Here is a 22,468-nt window from a genome sequence, read left to right on the forward strand (position 1 = left end):
TTACAATAAATATTAGAATTACATTATTCATGTTTGAAATTTTAATTTATGATAATTCAATGTTTTCTTACTTCATTTCCTAAAACTCTTTATAGTTTGTCCGATAGGAACATTTGTTGTAAATTTAAATATCAAAATATGGAGCGAGTTAATCTTAATTGAAAGTTTCGAGATAATAAAAATCACTATGACAGTGTGAATTGCATCCCTAAAATCTGTTCTACACAAATTTAAATAGAAAATAATATTTAATCAAATATTGTAATGGTTGTTGAAAATTAATCGTTTTCGATGAATTATTACGCAGTCGACTTGTCATAAGGTAGCAACTATCTCGTTTGACAGCTATAGAATAATCCTATGATTTATGAGAGATCGTCGTATACGTTTTTTTTTCACATGGATTTCCAGCGGGTATACGAAAGGTGCGCAAAAAGGTATTACGATGGTGGGTACAGGTAGAGAGCTGTTCGCATTGACGTTTACGCGCGGAGAAGCGCGAGCCGGCGTGCTGGGAACGAGTGAACGAACCGGGACGCAACAGTCGCTCAGCAGACTTCGTGCTGGAACCGTCGTTCCGGAGGTGGAGATTTCGCGCCACTTTCTGATCCCGTTCGTCCCGTACCTGTTACTGCACACAAGAGCCGAGGAAAAAGTTCAACGAACCTGGTCTCCCGGGGGTGAGTGATGCGTCTAAGATTTCTTTAACACCGTAATCGCGACGGACACCGTGAACACTGTAAACATCGTAAGAGCATCGTTAGCCCAAATAGCAACCCTTTCGAAAGGATCGAAGTATGTATTCGGTGCATACGACCTGTCCGTCGATTCTCTCGCAACACTTGAGATCTACGTGACCTCGTTTTCAGCTTGAAATCATAGTCAATTGTTTTTAACAAACGACATCCTTCGCTAGTGCGTTAACTGTACCGCGAACGTGTCGCAGCAACAACTTACGCATTTTACACGCTCTTCCTTTAATTAATTTCTCTCCACCGGGACCGGATTCAAGTGACAGAAGCATCAGTGACGTCTGTGATTAATGCTATGGTTCGTTCACACGCGGATCCGGGCTGCTCGGTATCAATGGTTCCTCGATTGATCGCGGCTGAAAATTTTTTGAAATTGAATGAAAATTTTTATATATAAAAATAAAATAATATCGGAGAGTTTCACAAAAACAATCTCGATCAGGTTATAAAACGGTGAATCTTTCGAGACGCAATTCACGTTACGAACGCGATGTTTACAATCGGACTTTTCTATCGACCGCATCTTGTATCGTTTGCACCGAGATGGAAATTGTCGATTGTTCACCATCGATCATAATTTCTATGATGGCGTAACGAGCTATTCCGTTGATCGGACCGTCGAAACGACCGCGATAGGATATTCGATTGAAATCAAAATTTCTACGGCTACAATACCTTAATCGAATGCGAACCTGTGTATATATGTAGATACATGTATTTATTTCAGTGACAGGACCATTATTTTACCGCGATTAGAAGTCGGTGGACACGTGTGGAGAGTGTTTATTTCTCGGAATCGGGTAGAGAACATTTACAAAGGTGTGTACATACCATATTCAGCGTTCGATATTTAAATCAAGCGATATCTCGATTTATGCGTCTTATAATTTCTATCGAGTGCTTAGGAATCAATCATCCTACTTATCGGTGGATCTAATCGGGATTAACCGTAATTTATGAAGCCCCAACGTTCTCACAAAACTAGGTTCCAGTGAGTGCGTGTAGTTTTAAATAACTGCTATTTCTTTAATACAATACTATTATTATCAGTAGGAAGAAAATTGTGGCTCGGGAACAAGATCTACTACTATCTAATAACCGGGTATGTTCTTCGATTCGTATTTGTGTTGCAACTTTTGTGATTTAGTATATCGATCCGAATCTAGGTACCATGCGGTTCCAAGCGGTAAAGCTTGATTTAGAGACACGTGAAGATGAGGGGAACCATCGTGACCAGAGCTGGGTAAAAATCTTTGAAAAAGTATTGCAAATAAATAATGAAAAACACTCTTGTTTGTATGGAATAATATTTCAAGATTTTATTTGACGTCGTATAGATAAGTATACACATGTATTCGGATGCACATACTGGAAATAATTTCGATCGATGTATTTACCGGATGAGATTGCTGGACTTCTTGTAAATACTTCTGCCGTTTATAACCGGTCGGTAGATATCTTCGTTTTGAACGAATGCTGCAGAAACGAATCGTCGAGCTTTAGGGATATTCAGGTGATATTATTAGTGCCAAATATAACATTATTTCTCAATGGAGAAGATTGAGTCGACTCCGGAAAGAAATAACGAATCGAATCCAGTTAACGGAGAAACTTTATAATAACTTTTAGACATCTGCCAGACGACTTGTTCAACTCGTTCGAAATTCTCGCAGCTACGGAGGCTTGTTTGCGCGCGTTTCTTCCGGGCTGTAGACTAGGATTCGTTAATTCGGAAAAGCTTTTCAGTCCTTTGAAAAGATTGCAACTCGTGGAAGGTGAACGCTTTAAGGTTACTTCGATTCGTCCTCCTATCCTATTCTCCCCCCTCCCTTCCTACCACCCCTTTGTTTTTCTTTCTGTTTAATGGAAGAAGATACATTAGCTGATCGAGTATTCGTTGTGTATGTTGCGTCGTAGTAGCAATTGAAATCTATCCGTCAGAAACAGTTGAACGCTTGTTATGTTTTAGGCGGGATCAGAAACAAAATATGTGAGAACTAAAAGTGTGAAAGTGAATTGGCTAAGCGAGACGTTAACATGCACGTTAATAGCAGATGAAACCCCGCTCGAAAGCAAGGAGGATACCGACAAAAAACGCCGGAGAATTTTCAATCGATAGCTGGGATTAGTGTTAAAATTTGATTTAGGACTTTGATTATCTCGAGATTTGTTTCGAGATCATTAGAGCGAATAGATTGCAGTAAGTATCAAGAACAATCGCACATCATCATGAATAGACTGCAGTTTTGCGCATCTCATGCAAGATACAGGAGTTGCATAGAACTTTCTTTCTTTCTTTTGTTAATGATTTTAATAAACTCGTTCACCTTTCCACTGTTTGAAATTTGACGTAGAAAATTTTGTAATACATGCAAAAACTCGGAGTCTAATCATGCGTAATTTAAAGGAGAAATATAGGACAGTTTGCAATACGGACGTGTAGTAATAAATAGTATTTAAACTGAAAGCACAGGTAACCCGAGGAGCAAGAGGGTGCAAAAAAGAGGGGATTAGCCGAAATATTCGAAGGAAAAACGGTCAAACAAAGACCGCTGTATCGAAGTTGGTTGGAGACGTAGACGGGGAATATCGGTAATTTTGTTAGTGAGGAGCATTAATTGGCTGGCAGGATTCTCGGCCAGGATCCGATTTCCTTTAAAAGCAGATATCGAATCGTTCCGATGCAATTTCCCAGATAGAGTGGCTCAAGACCATATCGACTACCGTTAATCTAAGGAACATGGCGTAGAGCTCGGACAAAATTCGTTGTACATATTCGTAGGGAACGCGATTTTACTTTTACTACGAGAAGTCTAGTCGAGTCTAGTTGAGGCGCGACGAGTCCAGGAGGAATACTGTAATCTCCGACCGAAAAATTCGACGAGTAGTCCGGTGGAGTCCGGTCGAACGACGATACCTTCGACGACTGGTTTCCTTCCTCGCTTCTACGCGGTCGTTCCCGTGCATGTTGTGCGCTGTATATGCTTTATATGCCGTATACGATGTGTACGCGTGCACGCGAACGAAAGACACGTGTCCTGTTTTCTCGTTTGCTCGTTTGCTCGTTTGCACTTTTGCTCGCTTGCTCGCGAACGAAGTTCCGTTATCCCGCCACACAGTGAATATACACCGGGCGTCCTGTTCCTTTTGCCCGCGCTGAAAATAAACAATGTACGGAGCAGAGATCCTAGCGTTATTGATATCGCGCGCAGACACTGAACCGGCAAGTCGCTCGCTGTCGCCGCTCGCTCCCTTGGAACCTAGAACTCTAGATCACGGTTTTCTCAACCTTCTCGTCTACGTAAATTAAATACATGTATGCGTATACATAATTATTTAGTATAATATTGTTTTTTAGTATATTTTAGACCTCTATGTCCGGCTATTGGTCAGACCTCGTCCAGACTTGGTAAACAACTCTGGTATTGAATTGATTCCGTGCTTTCGTTTGATTCTCTCACGGTATTTTATTTATAGAAGATCATGATAAAGACGTTTATAGTGTTCTCGCGAGTCAGTTATATTAAGAAAGTCCGTAAAATCAATCGAGAGACCGTACTTAGTCCGCGTATATGTCGGAAGGAGGAAATCAGTCGTTTCGTAATGGACTTGTCGAAGTTAGGCCAACCGCGCGGACGTACCGTTTTCAAGTATAACTGTGCACGCGGCGTAAATGCCATTTGCAACTCTTATTAATGTACTTAGTATAAACACAGGCCAGATGTCGTGTTAACCAAATTGAGAATCCTATTCGAAGGATTAATATTAGAGAAAACGAGAGACATGTTCGTGAGACAGCGGATTGTTCAAATTAATCAATTTGGTAACATCAATCTTGCTTACTCTGCCATGTATATAATGGTTGAATTTGTATTAAACGCGAAGGAAGCAGCTTCGAAGAAAATCAAAGCTCTACGGATAAAAGGAAACAATGTGTTTTCTAGGCGAAATAGGTTTAGCTAGGAATGATTAATGGACGATTGGGAAATGGTTACGCGACAGCTGCATCGGAAAGTAGGAACACGAAAACGTGTAATCAGTGCGCGTAGTAGGGTGGTGGAGACGTCGCAACAACCAGGACGTATCTGCATAATCTGCGCTCGAGAGCTTGATCGCAGCTTCTGGCATATGGTGAGGGGTGCAGCGTGCAGAGAGGTACCGAAGGGCAGTGAAAACCGTGACGAAACGGCCGGGGGCTCGCGGAGATGGGGTTGAATTAGGCGTTTAACCGTGCGATCGCATGAGTGAGTAATTCGAATCGATCGTAAAATCTGTCTCGTCCGCGTTTCGCCGTGTCCGTGTTCACGCCGCTTCGCGTCGTCTCACGTCGCGTCGCGTCGCGTCGTCTCGCGCGAATTCAAAAGAAAAATCGATTCGACCGAGCCTAGCGTCATCGTTTCGTATCGATTCGATCATGACGCGAGAACTCCTGACAAATCAAACAGATACATATTCCTCGTCTTTGAAGGCTATGCTAACAAATGTAAACGATTGAAAATCGAATTTTCTTTCTTGCATTTTTACTTTGCACTGTAGCGGCATCCTATCGCTGTATGTCTGTTTCGTTTGTAATCGCTGCAGTCGTCTTCTATCTTATTTATAAAATTTAGCAGTGCCTAATTGCACTTCGTTGATGAAAATACCGATTGAACTAGCTGAACGGGGGTTTGCAGTAATAATGCTGTATTTTTTTAGCGGCCGCCGCTCGTGACGAGGGGGTGAAAATAGTCCCCGAAACTGGGGTTGCAAGCCACATGTCATTTTCATCCCTCGCGTACAAACGATAGCGAGAGTTCTATAAAAATCGGAGGGGGGACTACTTTGATACGGAAAGTTTCCGGTTGCTCGTGCGACCGATTCCGATCAGTATAACGATTCGCGACTGCTGTTCGAGACTACATATTCAGCGATTAGGCGATCGCGCACCGATGATTCAACGGATCCAGCGCGTTCGAGACTCGATCCGACGCGACGCGACACGACTTCTCGTTTTTTAAACTCGCCGATTACAATTAAAATTTCTGCCGACTGTCTATCCCACGTTTCGCCACTGTTCTACCGTGCTTCAACTTTTCCCCTGATTTCCACGAGGACCTTACTTTCTCAACGGTTCTCTCTCCCTGTTTCTCTACGCGCTAGGGGACAATTCCAAGGGTTTCGGCTACCTCGACGATGCAGTTCTTGTTTATCATCCACAGCGAGTCGAGGTTTCGGCGAGGAAACATGTTCGTGTATATGTTAGGCGCGTACGATCTATTTGTGTGTAGAAGTCGGTAGCAATTCGAGACTATAAAAATGCGCAGGGTCGAGGCGCGAGCGAAGGTGAAACGTAACAGAGTAGGGCCTTCCTCTTTCACGATTTCATTAACCCAATTCTCATGGTTGTAGTCGTCGTGTTAGGGCGATGCGTGGGCGGAAGGACACGCACGTTTCTCGCAGTGACTCCGTCCGTTGCGTATAGGTGGTAGTTCCGCGTGCGTTTGTTACCGATTCAACCCCTTGTTCTCGAGCCCTCTGAAATTATTCAAGCAAGACGATCAACGGTCCTATCGGTTGGTTAAAAACAAAACTGTTACCAGTAAATGCTTTTGGTGTTGCAGGCGGATTTGATTTGCAAATTGTTGTTATCCGGGGCGTGCGAGAATTTCGAGCGTCAGCATCGCCGGTCAGAAGATCAGCTTGCGAAGGAAGTACATCGAGATTATTCGTCCGGACAAAAGAATCACGGTTTCACAATGGAGATCAGGCAGAACCTACCGATATCGGCTCCACTATGACCTTAGCCAAACGCAAACCAATACACAGGGATTCTCTGGTTCGGTGCATTTGTAACGAGGTCCCCGAGGAACGATCGCGTTCAATCGCACTCTCAGCAAACGGCCGTCGCGCGCGCGGATAGATTTCAAGGTGTTCGCTGCGAACGTTGACGTAATCGGCAACCTGTTCTCGTTCTCAATGACGTAAGAAACTAGTCCCACGGAGGACACCCAGCTCTACCGTAGCCTAACAAAAAGAAAAAAAGAAAAAGACAATTACGTGTCCGTATTTAAAAATGAACGCATTTGCTTCCGTTTTCGCAGCCTGGCCGGGGTCAGATAGATTCGAACGGAGCCTCCTCGGATCTCCCGTGTACAGTTCGTCAGCGGCGACGCATCGCGATCACGATCACGATCACGACTTCCGTTGGCCGTAACGCGGACCGGCTAACCATTTAATGAATCCTGCCGGTTTAAAAGGCGACGTTCGCACGTTACTATTTATAGATATCTCGATGGAAAAGAGATGCTGCCGCGAATCACGATAGCGGCGAACAATTTGCGCGCGTGACAGCGACACGCATCCGGTAGCCAGAAGGTGGTAACAGGCTCGCACGACATTTCCGTCTCACTTTTTAATTAGCCGCTCCATCAAGATAGCCGTAGTAGTAGTTTGGGGATCTTTCAATTTCCTCTGGATCTATGGACGATCACCGTGACCACACGATCGGAGCTCGGGACACGAGAAACACGGATCTCCGAGCTTCTCGGAGTTGTTTTTACCACATTGCTTTATCCGACTTCGTAAGCCTGAACACGCTCATCAAAGATGTGGATTCAGCGGGGAAGAGAGCGTGCGCAATTTTCACGGTGCGAACCGTAAACGGGAAACGCGACGCCTGTTCTCGTCGCGTCGGCGAGCGAAAACGTTCGAAGCTTCCGTGACCTGTCGTTGACCCAGTTAGGGTTGCCATTTCCAGTGCACGCACAGCGTGCTTCGCCGCGTTTATTCCGCACACTCGAAGGCCGATTCCAAGATAATTGGAAAGTGGCTGACCCGGCGCGTCTCTTGGAATCGCGGTGACCGGTAAAAAGTCTCTAAACCAGGACCGCTTAGGAAAACCCTCGTGCGTTGTATACCAACGCGTTTGCTGTTCGGCTGCATTGAAACGGTCATTGGAAAGCCCGCTGATATTCGGAATTTAAATAGAAGGAGAAAAAACATCAGCGTAGCCGCGCTCTACTTAAGGGAGGAAAGGGATTGGCAAATAGGCGGCAATATTTTGCTCGAGTCGTCGTCTCAATTACCTGTCCGATAATTCAGGAGTAATTCGTTTCATTTCGATTCCGACATCTTCTTGGAATAATTGAGACGTTCTAGACACGACTGTCCCGCCAACCGTGCAGACCACTCCATCGACTCTGTCGACGAAAAACGAACGAGAAAAATTCGAGATCGTCCCTTGGAACGATTCGAAGAGAGAACAAGAATCCCTGGGGTGGAAATGTCTGTCCATCGAGCGACAGCGGAAGAGTTGAAGCCGAATCAGAATCGTTAAAGCCACGCACGCGACAGTCGCCGGTGAGCTCGTAAGCCGTTAATTCGCATTTCCTTTTCGACAGCGACAAGTCTGTCGCAAAGACGGTTAGCGCTGTTGTACCGGTTGGAACGTCCGCGAGGGTGGAACCGGCCTGTTGAACGAAATAGGCGGACGTTTAATTATGAGCGTAGGTGGAACGAGCAGCCGGAGAGAATCGTTAGGTGACCGAATGCGATGCCGCGTCATCCTCTCGTTCTCTTCTCGGTGGCACACAATTACACCGGCAGCTAATCAATTCAGGGAAATCGGAGGAGAAACGACGGTTGATTTGTTCGTCCGCGACTGCGTTTGTCCGGCCGTTTTAGCGTTAAACTACCGTTCCTTATTCCCGGAGCAGAACGAACACTTGAACCCGATGGGTTATAGGGGTGGGCGCGCGTTAAGTGTGTATGAAACGCTCGAAGCTTTTTGCGTCCGCGGATACACGGTTCTTCAATCTTCGTCGAGGAATTAAAGAGACTCGGATTTTTTCATAAAAAACAGCTACGAGCTTCGCCGGAACCTTTGTCGCGCGTAGAATAAACGTGGACTGTTGGCCTGTCATCTTCCCTCGTTTCCACGACGCGGTGGTATGGGATCCTGTAAACACTTCGGGAGACTTAATTTCGCTAATTCGCTTCGGGGGAAGGACATGCTTAACGCTGAAACTACCAGACGGCCGTGGAATCTCGACGATCGTGGAGCAGCGAGATAGCGAAACGATAGATTTGCATTTGCAAAAGGGTTTATTTGTACAATATACAAGAAGTTGAACGGCGAAGAATTAATTGCTGCTAGATAGACGTGTCCTTCCGATTGTACCGGCGAATGCGATATTGTTGCCAAAATATCTGTAGGGAATGGATCGTAAAGCGGATCTATTAATAATGACCGTATATATTCTGTTGCGGGGCCGAAATGCAACGCGTGCATCGTGCCTCGTATGCACGTACGTGTAAATAACTTGACACGATGTACGCTGATTGCTGCGTGCGACCGTGACAAATTGATGCGCATATGCACCGAATACGCCTCTCGACTCTCGAGTTGCCAGATGATGGAGCGATTCGCGATGATACTGGCGCATCTTTCCGGTATAACACAAACACGAGCGTTCGCCTTGGCACGAATTCTTAAGGTCGTGAGATTCTTGGAATTCGCGATTCTTCATAGAAATTAATGCGTCTCGTGAATACATTCCACGCTCTATGAATTTAGTCCTCAAAAGGCAGGGGGTTCAACTTCTTGGAAATGATGACCACCGAGCGACCTTGACGAAAGACCCGACGATACAGCCTAATGGTCGAGATCCTCGTCGCATTCGCGACGAATTCTGTTTCTTTCTCGTTTATTCATTGACCGCGTAATATTGTAATATCGTTGATGTTTCGTTTTCAGAACCCAGTCGTTGAGAATCGAACCGGAAGCGCCGAGCGTTGTCGCGTCAATCGTTCGTCTTGTACCGTTGCCGATGGAGTAAGTGGAATCCTAATCTGTGTTCTACGTATCCTATTCTAGATTTCTCAATTGATTCCAAATGATTAATTAAAGATTGTTTTTCTTTAGATATAGGTAAAAGCGGGGGCTCAAAAGATGGCGATAGGTGGAGGATCGTCAGCGTAATAGACGACCGTGTGTCGTTCGAAACTGCTAGACCCTTCGTACACCGATCAACAGAAAATTTGCCCCCAATATATTAGATATGACAATATCGGCGTCTACCGAAAGGATGGAGACCACGAAAGACCTGCCGAAGAAGAAGCTTATCAACACCAATCTCCTATCGTTGAAGCTCCTATTATTTCTCTTCTTTGGTGGTACAGTGACTGTCTATACTTTACTGTATAATATATATGCAATATTGTACAATACTATACAATTATTTTAAAAATGAATTTAGGGTATTTAATATATATATTATATAATTAATATTATATAATATTAATATTATATAATTAATATTCTATTTTATATATATAAAATAGAATATATTACGGTACAATACTGTACAATATTGCGGTAAACCGCAATAGCGTAATAGCGGAATAGCGTAATAGCGTAATAACATCGTTTGAGAAAGAGAGGATTAGTTACGAAATGATTTCAGGAATGGGCTGTCTTTTCCCATTTCTCCCGTTGCATATGATGGAAATGGGATTGACCATCGAGCAGATCCAAGTGATCTCGATGATCTCGCCGGCAGTGGCGATCGTGGGACCCCTGATCGCCAGTCCCATCGCCGACAAGCTGGCGGGTCATCAGGGTGGAACCAACAAGATCTCGACTGGTCGTTATCTGAGAGTGATGATCGCGATCGCCTGTATCTTGTCTGCAGTTTTCTACACGTTCCTTCTGGTCATTGACGTGGATCACGTCGAGCTGCCTAGAGGAAGGAGACCCGGGCTCAAGTTCAACTGCGATCAAACGGGCGCGCTGGTGTTGCAAGAGCGGTGCAAGGACCATTTCTCTTGTCACAGGTGGTCCGACGAGAGCAAGGTCGGGCAGTTGCTTCTCGAGGACTGCACTTACGCTTGCTACCCGACCGGGTCGAAGCGATGGCGCGCCGACGACGAGGACGTTTCCACCGCTGAGACCACCGAGTCGAGTATTCCTTTCTATGGAAGCGGTGACTCCACGGTCATTCCTCTGGAGCAGGAAATGTATCAGCAGGTGAGTATACACATCAGAGTATTAAACCATTCGAGGATATGTTACCACTCTCTGGGATACAAAGAAATTACATTCTTCAGGATCAAGAAGAATACAAGAAGTCTCGAAGATTCGCAATGGCCGGCAGCGAGCCTCCTCATCTCTGCTTCAACGAGAGCGACAATGTGGTGTGCCACGTGTACACCGAGTACACCGGCACCTTGTCCGTGAACACCACTCTAGGTCAACCTCTGAAAAACGAAAGCGACAGAGAGTGGTGTGCGTATCCTCTGTCCGAGTATTTTGCTTGTCGCATACCGTCCAAACTGAAGGCCAGAATGGCTGAGGTTAATAAGACCTGCTCCATCAAATGCGACTTGGTCGACGCGTACATCCTCCCAGGTAATAACATTTTCCAACGTGTCATTCGAATTAAATCTCATCGAATATTTTTTACAGATAGTATCTTCGCAGAGAGCCAATGCCAACGAACAGAAGATTTGTCGTATCTAGTCTTCTGGACGTACTTGGCTATTCGATCGGTCGCCGATATTTTTCCAACGACGGCCGTAGGACTGATCGACGCCGCGGTGGTGATAGCAACGAGAGAAACATCCTGCGGACGCGGTGACGTGGGTCGTCAATTAGCTTTCGGCTCTCTGGGATTTGCTATTTTTGGTCCTCTGACCGGCTACCTATGCACTTTGGTAGAACACCTAAATTTTTTCTATTACCTGCCGATTGCTCTGCACGCGACTATGATGCTTCTAGCAGCCCTCGTTGCCATTTGTGCGAACGGTATGCCGCTGAGTCCGCCAGAATGGTGGTGGCATACGAGAAGCGGCATGCTGGCGCTTCCCATGAGCGCTATTAAAAGGTACGGCAGCGAGACCGCTGTTCTGGTCATCATTCTTATCGTCATGGGGACCTTCTGGAGCGCCATGGACAGTTATCTGCCATTGTAAGAGATTTCCTTTATCGCCGAAAGTCTCCAAAATCTCTTCTGTCCTAACTTCGAATCTATATTATTATTATTTCAGACATTTACAAAGATTAGGGGGCAACGAGTTTCCCATTGGCGTGGCTATGACTGTAGGAGCAGTGCCGGCTTTCTTGTTTCTTTGGAAATCTGAGCATCTGGTGGACTATTGCGGTCATAGTAATCTTCTCATCACTGCCTTTACCGTCTACATAATTAGGTAGGTAAGTTATGATACTACATCCTGTTACGCCGTAAATGCTAGATCGTAACAATAGTTTCTGAAGTTTCAAACACTTGGAAAACTTATTTTCAGATTTACTGGCTTGAGCCTTGTCTCAGGACCTTGGTGGTCCTTGATTTCAGAGGCCCTAGAAGTGTTCACTCTTGGGATTATGTGGGTTACCGCCATCCTCTACCTTCGGCATCTTGTGCCGCGACATTTAACCGTAACTGCCCAGGCGCTACCTGTAATCGCTCATTTCTGCATCGGTATGGCGTATCAAATTTTAATAGTTGATAATACGCTAAGATTGCAAACACTTCAAGCGTGTCTTTTGTGTCACAGGTCGATGCATCGGAGCCGTGATTGGTGCTTACATAAACGTAGACGATTCTGATATCGTAGACTCGTTGAGATTCGTTTATCATTACATGGCAGTAGCGGCTGCAGCAGTCGCTGCCTTATACTTCGTCCTGTATCATGGCCTATTGAAGCCGCGTTGTCATGCTCACACTATTCAGGGTCCTCGGCAACCCCCTACAGTTGTGCAAGGTGAGTGTATTTATCGGTACCAAGTACTTAACAAATTCGTCACTGTTTCTTACCTGCAAATCGCATTTCTTACACAAGCCGCTATCAAGGAGTATGAACTGAGTGAGTATCCTGAAATCATTCGATCGGTTTGAGCCATACTTATAATTGCATTTGCTATTTTGAAAACAAAAAAGCAGTTGAAATTACAATAATACGCACTGAGACGACCGAGATTCTCTTGACACCCTACTATTTTAGTTGTTATATCCGTGTAAATAATGTCCTATTTCTCAGTTCCATTGAAACGGTAAGATTAGCAACACAACGTGTACATACGTACTTTACGCTTCTCAAATTGTGCTTCACTGCAGTCTGCTGACTAATATTTCTATTAACTATTCATCTAGCAACTGTTCATTGCTTTATATCTTTCTCATCGGTCTTTATTTTCATCTACAAAATTATTTTTCTGTATAAAATAAAAAGAAGATTCCGTTCTCGACATTCTTCACATTATTTTAGGTTTTTCACCGATTTCTGCTAACTTTTAGTTTATTGTATAATCAGTTTTTATTGTTTTAATTATACTTTTGTATCAGTTATGTTTTCATCCCTTCTCCCTGTTTCTTCTATGCACAGCAATGAACGGAAATGGGAATTACACACCGCTCAGAGTCTACCACAACGGTATGGGCAGAAAAGGTCAATTCCGATATTAAGGATTAAGATTGGATTAAGAAAAAGAGAGAGAGAGAGTGAGTGAGAGAGAGAGAGAGAGAGAGACGTCAACGACACTTTAAATGTCATGTTACGGTGCTAGTGACTACACTGTTTGTTCCAATTCTAAAGGGAAAAAAGAATTATTATTTTACGTGATGCATTATGAAAGTACAGTTTTCCAGTAGCGCATACTTGGACATTTTTCTACCGTTCATAAATCGCGCCACCATTTGATATCACACTATTAATTTGTTTTCGTACAAGCAGTGACCAAGGATTTATTTGCTCAAATCTACTCTAAAGTGTTCGTACGAATTTTGCACGTGTACCAATAGGACACTATAAATCGAGGTGGGATTATTCAAATTTCGAACCATGCTCGTCTAGAATTTTTCTTTTTATTTCTTAACTATCTTGGAAAATGCACGATTCTAAATGCAACAGTTAATCTCTAAGAGTTGCTTTATTCTTAAAATAACTAGAATGTTAAAAAACATTCGTATTTATTTGTATAACAGATAATTTATAAATCAGTTCCTTTTTAAAATGGAGGTCAATCTTTGATGAGTAGAAGGAACATCAAGCAAACGACTTATAATTTCCGAAATAATAGTAACAAATGTTTCATAATTGTTTGGACTCCGTTTGTTTTCTACGCTTAGACTGCGATCACTTTGAGAGTGTTGCGTGTTCAAACTGTTTTTAAAGAAAAATTTCTACGGACTCGTTGTACTATATCTATAATATTATATATATGTACTAAGAAATATTCATCGTCTGCGTAGGATGAAACTTCGTTCGACAAGTAAGAGAAATTAATATATTGAATTCTGGGATCGTTGTATGTATACAGGAAGAACAAAGCAAATGTGAAATAAATAAATAAATCAACCAAAATCTAAAAAATTTATGCTATTGAGTGAACTGTGGAAGTTTATACAAATTTCTCAATTCATAAATCAACCATAGTGGATGTTGGTCATGCATAAAGTTCCGCAGTCGACTTACAAATTGTACTGTAATTGTAAATGATAATTTACGTATTATGTTGTCAAATTATGACAACCATTTACTGAAGAAGCAAAAAAAATTACAGCGGATGTCAGTTTGTGTAATAAATTTATTTGAGTAGAGTTTGATTCATCTGAAATGAAGGGACAAACTTGCGAATATCATGGAAATTTTCGCTCGCTATAGCCCGAAATATAATTACTAGGCTATAAGTTATCTAACGTAGATCATACAAAACAATGTACTTTTTAGGACCATAAATCACTGCCGTTTGAACGGTTATACTCACTCATTCACAATCAATCATTTATACAGACTTTACCTAATAACTGTAGGTATAATATTAAGTATTCGTATTCAACATATTTATATATAAATTCTGGAAATTTATTGGATTTAGTAATTCCTATCGCAATAACGTCACTCCTATTTCTCAGGAAACATGAATTTCCAAAATGTGCAGTCTTACGTCTTACAGAGAGAACATTATATATAAATAAATGAAGAACGAGCATTAAAAAACGAGGTTCTTAGTAAAACAAAGCTTATGTCGTACGGAGTACGCGAAGAGATGCAACTTAAAATTATCAGAAGATTCTATTAACTAAGTTCGAAAACTTTTTACATTATCCTACATTACACAGTACGTTTTATGTACGTTTTATGTACAACAGATAATGAGAATGTGAAATATGCTTATATATATATGTATATATACATATACATATATATACACACACACAATATATATATAAAAACGGTAGTTTCATCGACACGCATGCTGTGTCATTATATTATATCCGAATGTTTCATATTCCTCATTATAGTTACCTAAGGAATTAGTGAACAAACGTCTGCCCTATAAACACCTTACATTCTTGTATAAAAAAAATTGTTGAGTCAATTGGAATTTCAATAACGAGTCGAGTCGCGCATGGATTTAAAAGGACGTCAGGCTTAGACGTTTTTAAATTACATACTAATGTGCTGGCTGCCTTTATCCACGTTCTTGTAATTTATATATAATGCAGCAAAAATTTCTTAATATCGATTACTAAGAATAAACAGAAATATTAAGATAACAAAGCACTTGAAAAACTGAAAATCGGAAAACAGATTGGAAAGAAAAACAAACGATTAGAGTTTTAGTGATGAAATTCAATCGATGAAAATTGTTATAAACTATTGTTTAATCGTCAAGAATAGTACATTCATCTTCTTTGTTGTTCGTGGTTTTCTTGGCGGTGCAATTATTCGTGCTTGTATCCTTCGCGGATATGTTTATCACGAAACTGTCGTCACTTTTCGAGACACGTTTTCCACGCGATTTAGTTTCTTTGTGTGCAGCTGTCGCAGGTGTAGAATCGTTTTTCATGTCCTTTTTTCTCCCTAAATCGGTAGTCATACTATTGACCACATTTTTAAATTCTTGTTTCTGCGACTGATCCACAACAGAATTAGTTTCCTGCAGGACAGTTGCCTTTGGATCATTGTCCTTCTGTTTACCCAACGATTTTTCGTTACTAGCATCATTGGAATTCACAGACTTATCCATGGTCTCTAACATTTCTGAAATAAACGGTGAATTAGCTTCTATCAAATCCTTCAACGGCGTCTCGTTCGGATCAGGTAGATCCTTGGACTCCTCGTACAGTGCAGTTTCCGAATCGATCCGATTTTGTAAGTAGTAAATAAACTGTTCCTCGTATTTCTCAAACTGTTCGCGCGTTGAACCTAATCCACATCCTTGGTCAGCTTTTTTTAGAGACGAATGCCTAATTCTCTTGTCGTAGTCCTCCAATTCAGCGTCAAATACCTGTACAGATTTGTCTATTAACGAGGTATGTTCATTGTCCGCGGAAGGTGCCAGGGGGCCTTTTTTCTTGAAAGACTGCGTCCCGCCGATTACGTTCGTGATGCCAATGAACTCCGACGGTTTTATAATAATATTGTTCTCAAAATCACTGTTATCGTCCTCGGTACCAGATTCGTTGACGCAAACCATGTCGAGAGGTAACTCCTCCGTACTTGTTTTGTTTAGAGAATTATTCGAGGCGTTTTCCGAAACCGCAGATGAAAGGGCGCCCGTCTTCAGCTGGTGTCGTTTCCACCGGTTGTACTCGCGCACTATCCTATCGTTAATGGATGCCAGCTGAGATACCGCATCGCGGATCTCTTTGTGGAATTGTTTTATCGTACCGCGGGCATCGTTCAGTTCGTATCGTTTTAGCTCTTGCTGTTTGGATGTCTCAAATAATTCTTGTAGCTTGTTCTTCAGGCCCGTCAAGATGCTGTCGATCTCCTGCCCGTGGGGATATAACCTCTGGTTAAGGGTCTTGGGATTTCGCCTCTCTGAAGTGAGCTCGGACTTTTTCACAGTGATGTACCCGCTGCTTTTAGAGCTCACCAAGGCAACAGGTACCGCTTTGTTGTTGTCGATGTGATCTCTGAAGGAACGCGAGTTACGTGACGGACCGACAACAGCTATATCTTCAGAGTCGCTTTCAATTTCTATAACGTTCGAAGTAGGCGGTGTAGGCGCAATTTGCGGTTGAGTTAAAGGAAAACTTAATCGATTCAACATATCGGCGCTCTGATTAGGTATCGTCACCATGGGTGTCTGTGTGCACTGCACCGCTTGGTACAAGTTCACTTGGCCAATCGGGTTGTGCACATGGCGCACAGGTACCAGAGGAGTAGCAGGCTGTAAGAAGTTCGATGCGACTACGTTCACAATGGCGTTATACAGCGGCTGCGGGACAAGTTTGGGCTCTAGTCTAGGTAACAGATTCTGCGGTGGCTGTGGAGGCTGTGGAACGATTGTACCGTCCGTGTTAACCGTTTCGTTTTCACCTTCTACCATAGTTTGTTCGCACGAAAGCAAGGACGGCGGTATGTCATGATCCATGGAATTTTCTTCTGTTCCACTGTACGACTGACCGGTGACGGACGTCGTGGTGTTACCATTCAAGAATTTCCTACGGCGTCCTCTTCTTCTGCCTCTTGTGGCCGGAGGTATACCCACTGGCTTCGGCAGATACGTCTCGTCTTCTTCTTCCGAGTTAGAACCTGTTCTCCGACGTTTTCGTTTTCTTCTCCGCGGACAGCAATTCGTTTCATCTAAACTCATTTTTTCGTCAATTTCTTGTTGGTTCAACTTACGGTCGTTCTGGAGAGATCTAAAAAAAAACGGACGAAACAGATCCTTGTAAATGCAATTTGAATTGCTGCTATTCAAAGATTTGCTCAATTACCTATTCATCTTTTGAACATATTGTAACAAAGCCCAACAAGTTGCTCTAGCAGGATATAAATCTGTTGGATCACATACAAAGCATTTCCATTGCTCATCCGCTTCTATCTTTTTCCTCAGTACAGGATCGATGTTTCGCTTGATGCATTTATAACAGAAAGTGTTACTGCAAAAGGAACAGCAATATAAGTTGCCGCCGTTCGCACACCATCTACAAAACATGTCTGTAGCATCGTCACCTGTGAAAGGAAATAATAGAGGACGTAGTATACAATTTTACGATATTGTAAAAATACTTTGACAATTCGGATACCTTGCTCGAAAGTGCCATCTCCATAGAAATCACGGCATTTGGAGCATAATAATGTATGCAATGTAGGGTGTTCAAACATATTACTAGCATCACCTGGTGCTGATCCAATATGAACATCGCATGCTGTGCAATGTAATCTTCGAAACCGTACTATGGAAGTGTCTAAAAGACACAAATATACCATGTTAAAAAGGCTTATAACACATTTACTTCAATAATGATCAGGTCAAAAATAAATATAATTAAATGATTTGAAATTCAGATCTCCAGGATACGTATAGACTGTTTTTATATGTATTTCATTCTTTTTAAAATATTTTACTTTATTTTAAATCGTGACCTCGTTCTCTAAAAGGGTGTCCCGTTTCGTTTTTCCTTTTTTAAATTATTTTTTAAAGAATTATTAACGTGCGAAAAAATTAAGTTCGGTGAACATACAAAATCCTATCATGATGGATATACCTTGCAAAATTGGAAATATATCGGCAAGAAAGTTATTATGGAACGTCGGATGCTTACCGCTACCAAACATAATTTTATAATAGTTGGTTTCCTCCTGTGAGATCGGTGACGATAGATTTGTCGCGGTTGGAAGCAGAACTTTCGGAGTAACTGCAAAATGAAATAAGGTTAGGTGTGATGTACCGAGAAAATCCAGAAATTGTTTAAAAAGGATTCCTGATTTCACCATTCTCTTTACTCTTCACCTCCTTCACCTCGTTTACTTGTACTTCGAGCATACTGGAGATATCCATTGTCAACGTGTACAATTACCACGGACAGGTTCAACAAAACGTTTCAAAACACAGGTTATCGCGCCGCCATTTTCCTGCAAGCGCGTCAACCTGAATTTTTGGTATGGACTCATACTCATTCGCTCGTTCGAATCGCATCGTATCGTAGAAAGTCCGGTATGTTAAATAAAAAGTCCCTAATCTTTCTCTGAAAACCACTAATCGTGTAATCGAAACGGAAAGAAGCAGCAAACTGGTAAAGAAAGCTTTAGAAAATAATTTCAAGCACACTCTCAAACTTGAGGAGTTCGCGCGAAAAGTTGCTTTGTCAATTTCCAGTTTTCTTTTAAGATATGATTCAAGTTTTTATTCAAATTGGAGAAAAAACCACGAAGTAGGAAAATAATGTGTACAGCACAGGCGAAATAATAATAAAAGTTTAGTACGTAACCAAAAATCATACGCTTCAAGATTACTATAAGATTACCGCTACTGCCGCGGAAACGAATTTATTTACAAATGGCGTTTGTTTTCAGATCATTGATTCGAAGTCTTTCTATTTATTAAAAAATCTGTTGAAATTCGTCGTGATGTCGGAGAATACGGAGGACTATGAGGATACGGTACAGAAGAGAACTGCTGAAAGGTTAACGGAAGAAATACAAAGCATGGCTAATTACAAAAGTCTTTACATCGAAATTCAGGTAAGCCGATGCTGAATGAGCAAGTTCTTGACAATATCTAAAAAAATTTCAATTGTAATCTTATAAACTAATCTTTGCAGAAACTCGTAGCATCAACGGCGGTAAAGAGGGGTGATTTTAAAAACACGTTAATGGAAGCTTTGAAAAGTAACGGTCTCGAAACAGAAATTCGAAATACAGTTTTCCATTGGACAAGATCGCAAGTTCGTAACACAGATTTCTCCAAACTTTTCATACATTTCATATTCTTTATTTGCATCGCGTATGGCGTATGACAGGACTCGGAATTAACTGTAAATAACATCACAATAACATCCAATCACAAATGGGATTGGATGATGCCACTCTGCAGCATGATTCAGAGCAGTCACCGAAAATGCTGTCTTTCTCATGTCTCTCAAAGTCAATCTCTGTCTTTGTCATGTGCAGCTTATTCTGAGCCCTGGCGTATAACATTGTAGAGTTACACAGTTCCAAACTCGTTTGGTAAAGCCGGCCGCGCGAAAGTTTAAATTATTTTATACGTATTTGGGTTTTCATTTATTAAATAAAGCAAATGTTTTCAGAGCTCCTTGTCTTTGTTGCCGCCACCACCAGAGGAATTTAGCGACTTAAGTTTTTTAAAAAAAGCTCAAGTTCAATGGGAGCGCCGTATACAGAAATCACTGAATTCTACATGCAACGAATTAAATGTCGCTTTAGCTCGTATTCGGCCGAGAGAGGACCGCGAGGAATTGGCTGAAAAATGGAACGAACTGAGCACATACGATATCGGTAAACGAAAAGTATCGTTATACAAATTTCTGTATACGAACATTGTTGCATTGTTAATCCTCTTCGTTTATTCTTTTATTTTTAGATTTATCACAATACAGACCACTGTATGCTCCGAAAGATTTTCTGGATGTTTTATTTGCCATACGAAATCCTGTTTTCAGAAGACAGCCGTACATATTGATGATAATGACTATTAATATTATTGCTCTTGCTACTATTGTTATCAGTATCATTATCATGTCCAGTATAACAAATCTTCTTATAATTACGTTAATGTTGTTTCAGAGACGAATTGAATTGGGAATTTAGTCATATACAGATTCGCGTGAAGACTCTCGCTCAATTGGTTTGACCTTAATTGTTTTAATCGAAAATATTAATAACCAATTACTTAGAGGTTCAACGATTGTTAGGAAATTATAGAATATTTGAATGTAACAGAGGCGCGTGTACACGGAGCTTGCCAAGGGAATGCCGATGTTGGGAGTCAATCCAGATATGCAGAGTTCTGAGAATTATGCGAATTTAGAAGAAGAAAGGATCCATCTTGGTGAAAAAGTGCTGCGATCCAATCACGCTCCGATCGCACAAGAGTTCTTGAAGCGTGGCGCACCTCGATCGCTTCGCGGACGTCTTTGGTCTCTTGTCTTGGGATCCATAGTGAAAGAAAATGTAACGATAATACTTGATATTTTTTTAATTGTACAATAACTCTCTACTGTTTTTTTAGGATGTAGAATATTACGAAGAATTAAAAAACATGGTACTACAGTACGATATAGTTATAGATAACTTAATAATAAAGGTGGGATATAAATTGTAATCCGTTCGTTTATAATGATTTTTAATATATTTTTGTTTCTTTTATTTTAGGATGTACAATTAACAGCTAGAAATGATGACCAGTACTTCGTATTTGAGGATGTTTTGTATAAAACAATGTTATGTTTTTCACGTGATTCGGAGGTATTGGCGCCTGTAACCACTGACAAAAGCGCGGGCGGGCAAGTGATACACGCGGTTTTACAAGGGAAACCAGCTACATTGGAGAACACTTTGGTATTTCCACCGAGCGGCGTAATTCCCTTTCATGGATTTACAATGTACGGTGTGAGTGAGCATTGAAATTGAAAGAGAAACATTCATAATCGTTCGAAAGTATTCAAAATATTTGAAATAGTTAATTAATATTTCATCCGACAGCTACTCCATTTTGTTATCTTTACGACGACCCTTGCGCAATGTATTTTACCTTTAGAGCGTTTTATTTGCGATATTGGTTCCGCTTACACACCGTATCCAATCATAAGCAAGGCATAGTTGCGTTATGTCTCCTTTTTGAAAGATCTCTTCAGTGTTATGAACCCCTTCTGTGGGTTTATTTTAGAAACTGCCATATCCAACCGTAAGTTCGACTATTTCGTCTACAATTGCGAATTCAACAATAGGAAATTTAATTAATTTTGATTTTCGTAGAATCAAAGTTGTTTTCAAATGGATCATGAGAGGTTTTAGCGGCCACCTTCCTCCAGAACAATTGCTTTATCTGTGGGACTTAATTCTAGGTTACGATTCTTTAGAAATTATCCCCTTGCTTGCAGTGGCCATTTTGAGCTTTAGAAAGGAAAATTTGATGCAAGTCAATACTTTACAAAGTGTAGAGGTAGGAAACTGCGATTGGCTAGATTATAATTTTTCAATAAAAACGATTCTTTTTTACAGGCCGTTTTAGCAGATTTATCTTCTTTAAAAGTAATTCCATTATTACAATTAGCTTTACTGAGAGAATGAAAAGCTGTAGTTGTGCCATAGTAATTTAAATGCTCTGGAAAGCATTATTTGTAAGAACTTCTTTAAAGGTAAATACACAATATTTTCGTATTCAAATATTCAAACAGAGATCTCTATTTCACGCCTGCGCGAACGAACGCGGATCTCTATTATCAGGCGAACAACTTAATAAGCATTAACACATTCACTGATGAATGTTTGGAATATGCGTATAGGAAGTTTATGTAAAAATTGTTTGTAAAATAGATAACATATAGACGCTAAAATCATCGCTACCTTCCTCCATAGATGTTAGTATACATGTATGTAGTTGAAATGGAGAGAACGAAACATTCTCAGTATGTACTCGCAGTTGATTTCGAAAGGAAGGTAGCTTCTCCGTATACACCTGTATTGTCCATAGTGTATATAATATGTATGTATGTACAGGGTGACTTGATAAAACACTATGCCTATTTCTATGTTCTGTTCTGCTTTTAACAATATACTCCTTAATAAAAAATATCATCGGTTGCTTCTATTGGTTTATAGAATAATTACTGTAATCTTTACAAATAACGTTTACGTTTATTGATACTTTCCATCTTAATTATTTTTGTCAACAAAATATTTCTTTGAAGAATTTATTTAAGAAATTTTAGCAAGTCAATTTGTATTGAAATACTTCAAGTTTAACAAAAATTTGGAATAGG

The 22,468-nt window shown here is 41.3% G+C and overlaps 2 protein-coding genes and 1 long non-coding RNA gene across 15 annotated transcripts; 1 reads left to right on the top strand and 2 right to left on the bottom strand.

The window, feature by feature from the left end:
* The first annotated feature begins 501 nt into the window (after positions 1-501).
* Positions 502-22,235, top strand: LOC117222080 (TBC1 domain family member 19). Of its 13 annotated transcripts, none has more exons than XM_076520412.1 (12): positions 12,309-12,491; positions 19,041-19,208; positions 19,289-19,411; positions 19,775-19,982; positions 20,068-20,155; positions 20,271-20,331; positions 20,427-20,657; positions 20,716-20,790; positions 20,859-21,099; positions 21,189-21,390; positions 21,462-21,648; positions 21,708-22,235. In XM_076520412.1, exons 1-12 carry the CDS (start codon positions 12,444-12,446, stop codon positions 21,774-21,776), a joined length of 1,701 nt encoding a protein of 566 aa, XP_076376527.1. In that variant the 5' UTR covers positions 12,309-12,443; the 3' UTR covers positions 21,777-22,235. The 13 variants fall into 13 exon arrangements, with proteins under 13 accessions (XP_076376529.1, XP_076376526.1, XP_033329467.1 ...); XM_076520413.1 differs by having other exon boundaries at positions 20,859-21,093; XM_076520409.1 differs by lacking the exons at positions 19,041-19,208; positions 19,289-19,411; positions 19,775-19,982; ... (6 more) ...; positions 21,462-21,648; positions 21,708-22,235 and adding exons at positions 505-680; positions 1,480-1,571; positions 9,487-9,564; ... (5 more) ...; positions 12,033-12,208; positions 13,113-14,090 and having other exon boundaries at positions 12,285-12,491.
* Positions 4,201-6,392, bottom strand: LOC117222092 (uncharacterized). The gene is made up of 2 exons (XR_004490616.2): positions 6,329-6,392; positions 4,201-6,266 (listed from the first exon to the last, which is right to left on the bottom strand). It is a non-coding gene; the product is annotated as an uncharacterized LOC117222092 (long non-coding RNA).
* LOC117222079 (uncharacterized) lies at positions 14,296-18,619 on the bottom strand. The gene is made up of 5 exons (XM_033473565.2): positions 18,459-18,619; positions 18,290-18,382; positions 17,771-17,932; positions 17,459-17,696; positions 14,296-17,383 (listed from the first exon to the last, which is right to left on the bottom strand). The coding sequence occupies exons 1-5, from the start codon at positions 18,523-18,525 to the stop codon at positions 15,394-15,396; spliced, it is 2,550 nt and encodes an 849-aa protein (XP_033329456.2). The 5' UTR covers positions 18,526-18,619; the 3' UTR covers positions 14,296-15,393.
* Positions 22,236-22,468: the final 233 nt, after the last annotated feature.

Source organism: Megalopta genalis, chromosome 3 (assembly GCF_051020955.1).
Source record: "Megalopta genalis isolate 19385.01 chromosome 3, iyMegGena1_principal, whole genome shotgun sequence".
Taxonomy (NCBI): Eukaryota; Metazoa; Arthropoda; class Insecta; order Hymenoptera; family Halictidae; genus Megalopta; species Megalopta genalis.

Excerpts from the sequence above, each read along its gene's own strand:
- LOC117222079 (XM_033473565.2), bottom strand. The coding sequence starts at position 18,525 with ATGGATATCTCCAGTATGCTCGAAGTACAAGTAAACGAGGTGAAGGAG. Across the intron at positions 18,383-18,458 it reads GGTGAAGAGTAAAGAGAATG|TTACTCCGAAAGTTCTGCTT; the intron begins GTGAAATCAGGA and ends TTCATTTTGCAG. Across the intron at positions 17,697-17,770 it reads AGATGGCACTTTCGAGCAAG|GTGACGATGCTACAGACATG; the intron begins GTATCCGAATTG and ends TTCCTTTCACAG.
- LOC117222080 (XM_076520409.1), top strand. The coding sequence starts at position 9,791 with ATGACAATATCGGCGTCTACCGAAAGGATGGAGACCACGAAAGACCTG. Across the intron at positions 11,699-11,777 it reads ATGGACAGTTATCTGCCATT|ACATTTACAAAGATTAGGGG; the intron begins GTAAGAGATTTC and ends TTATTATTTCAG. Across the intron at positions 12,209-12,284 it reads AATCGCTCATTTCTGCATCG|GTCGATGCATCGGAGCCGTG; the intron begins GTATGGCGTATC and ends TTTGTGTCACAG.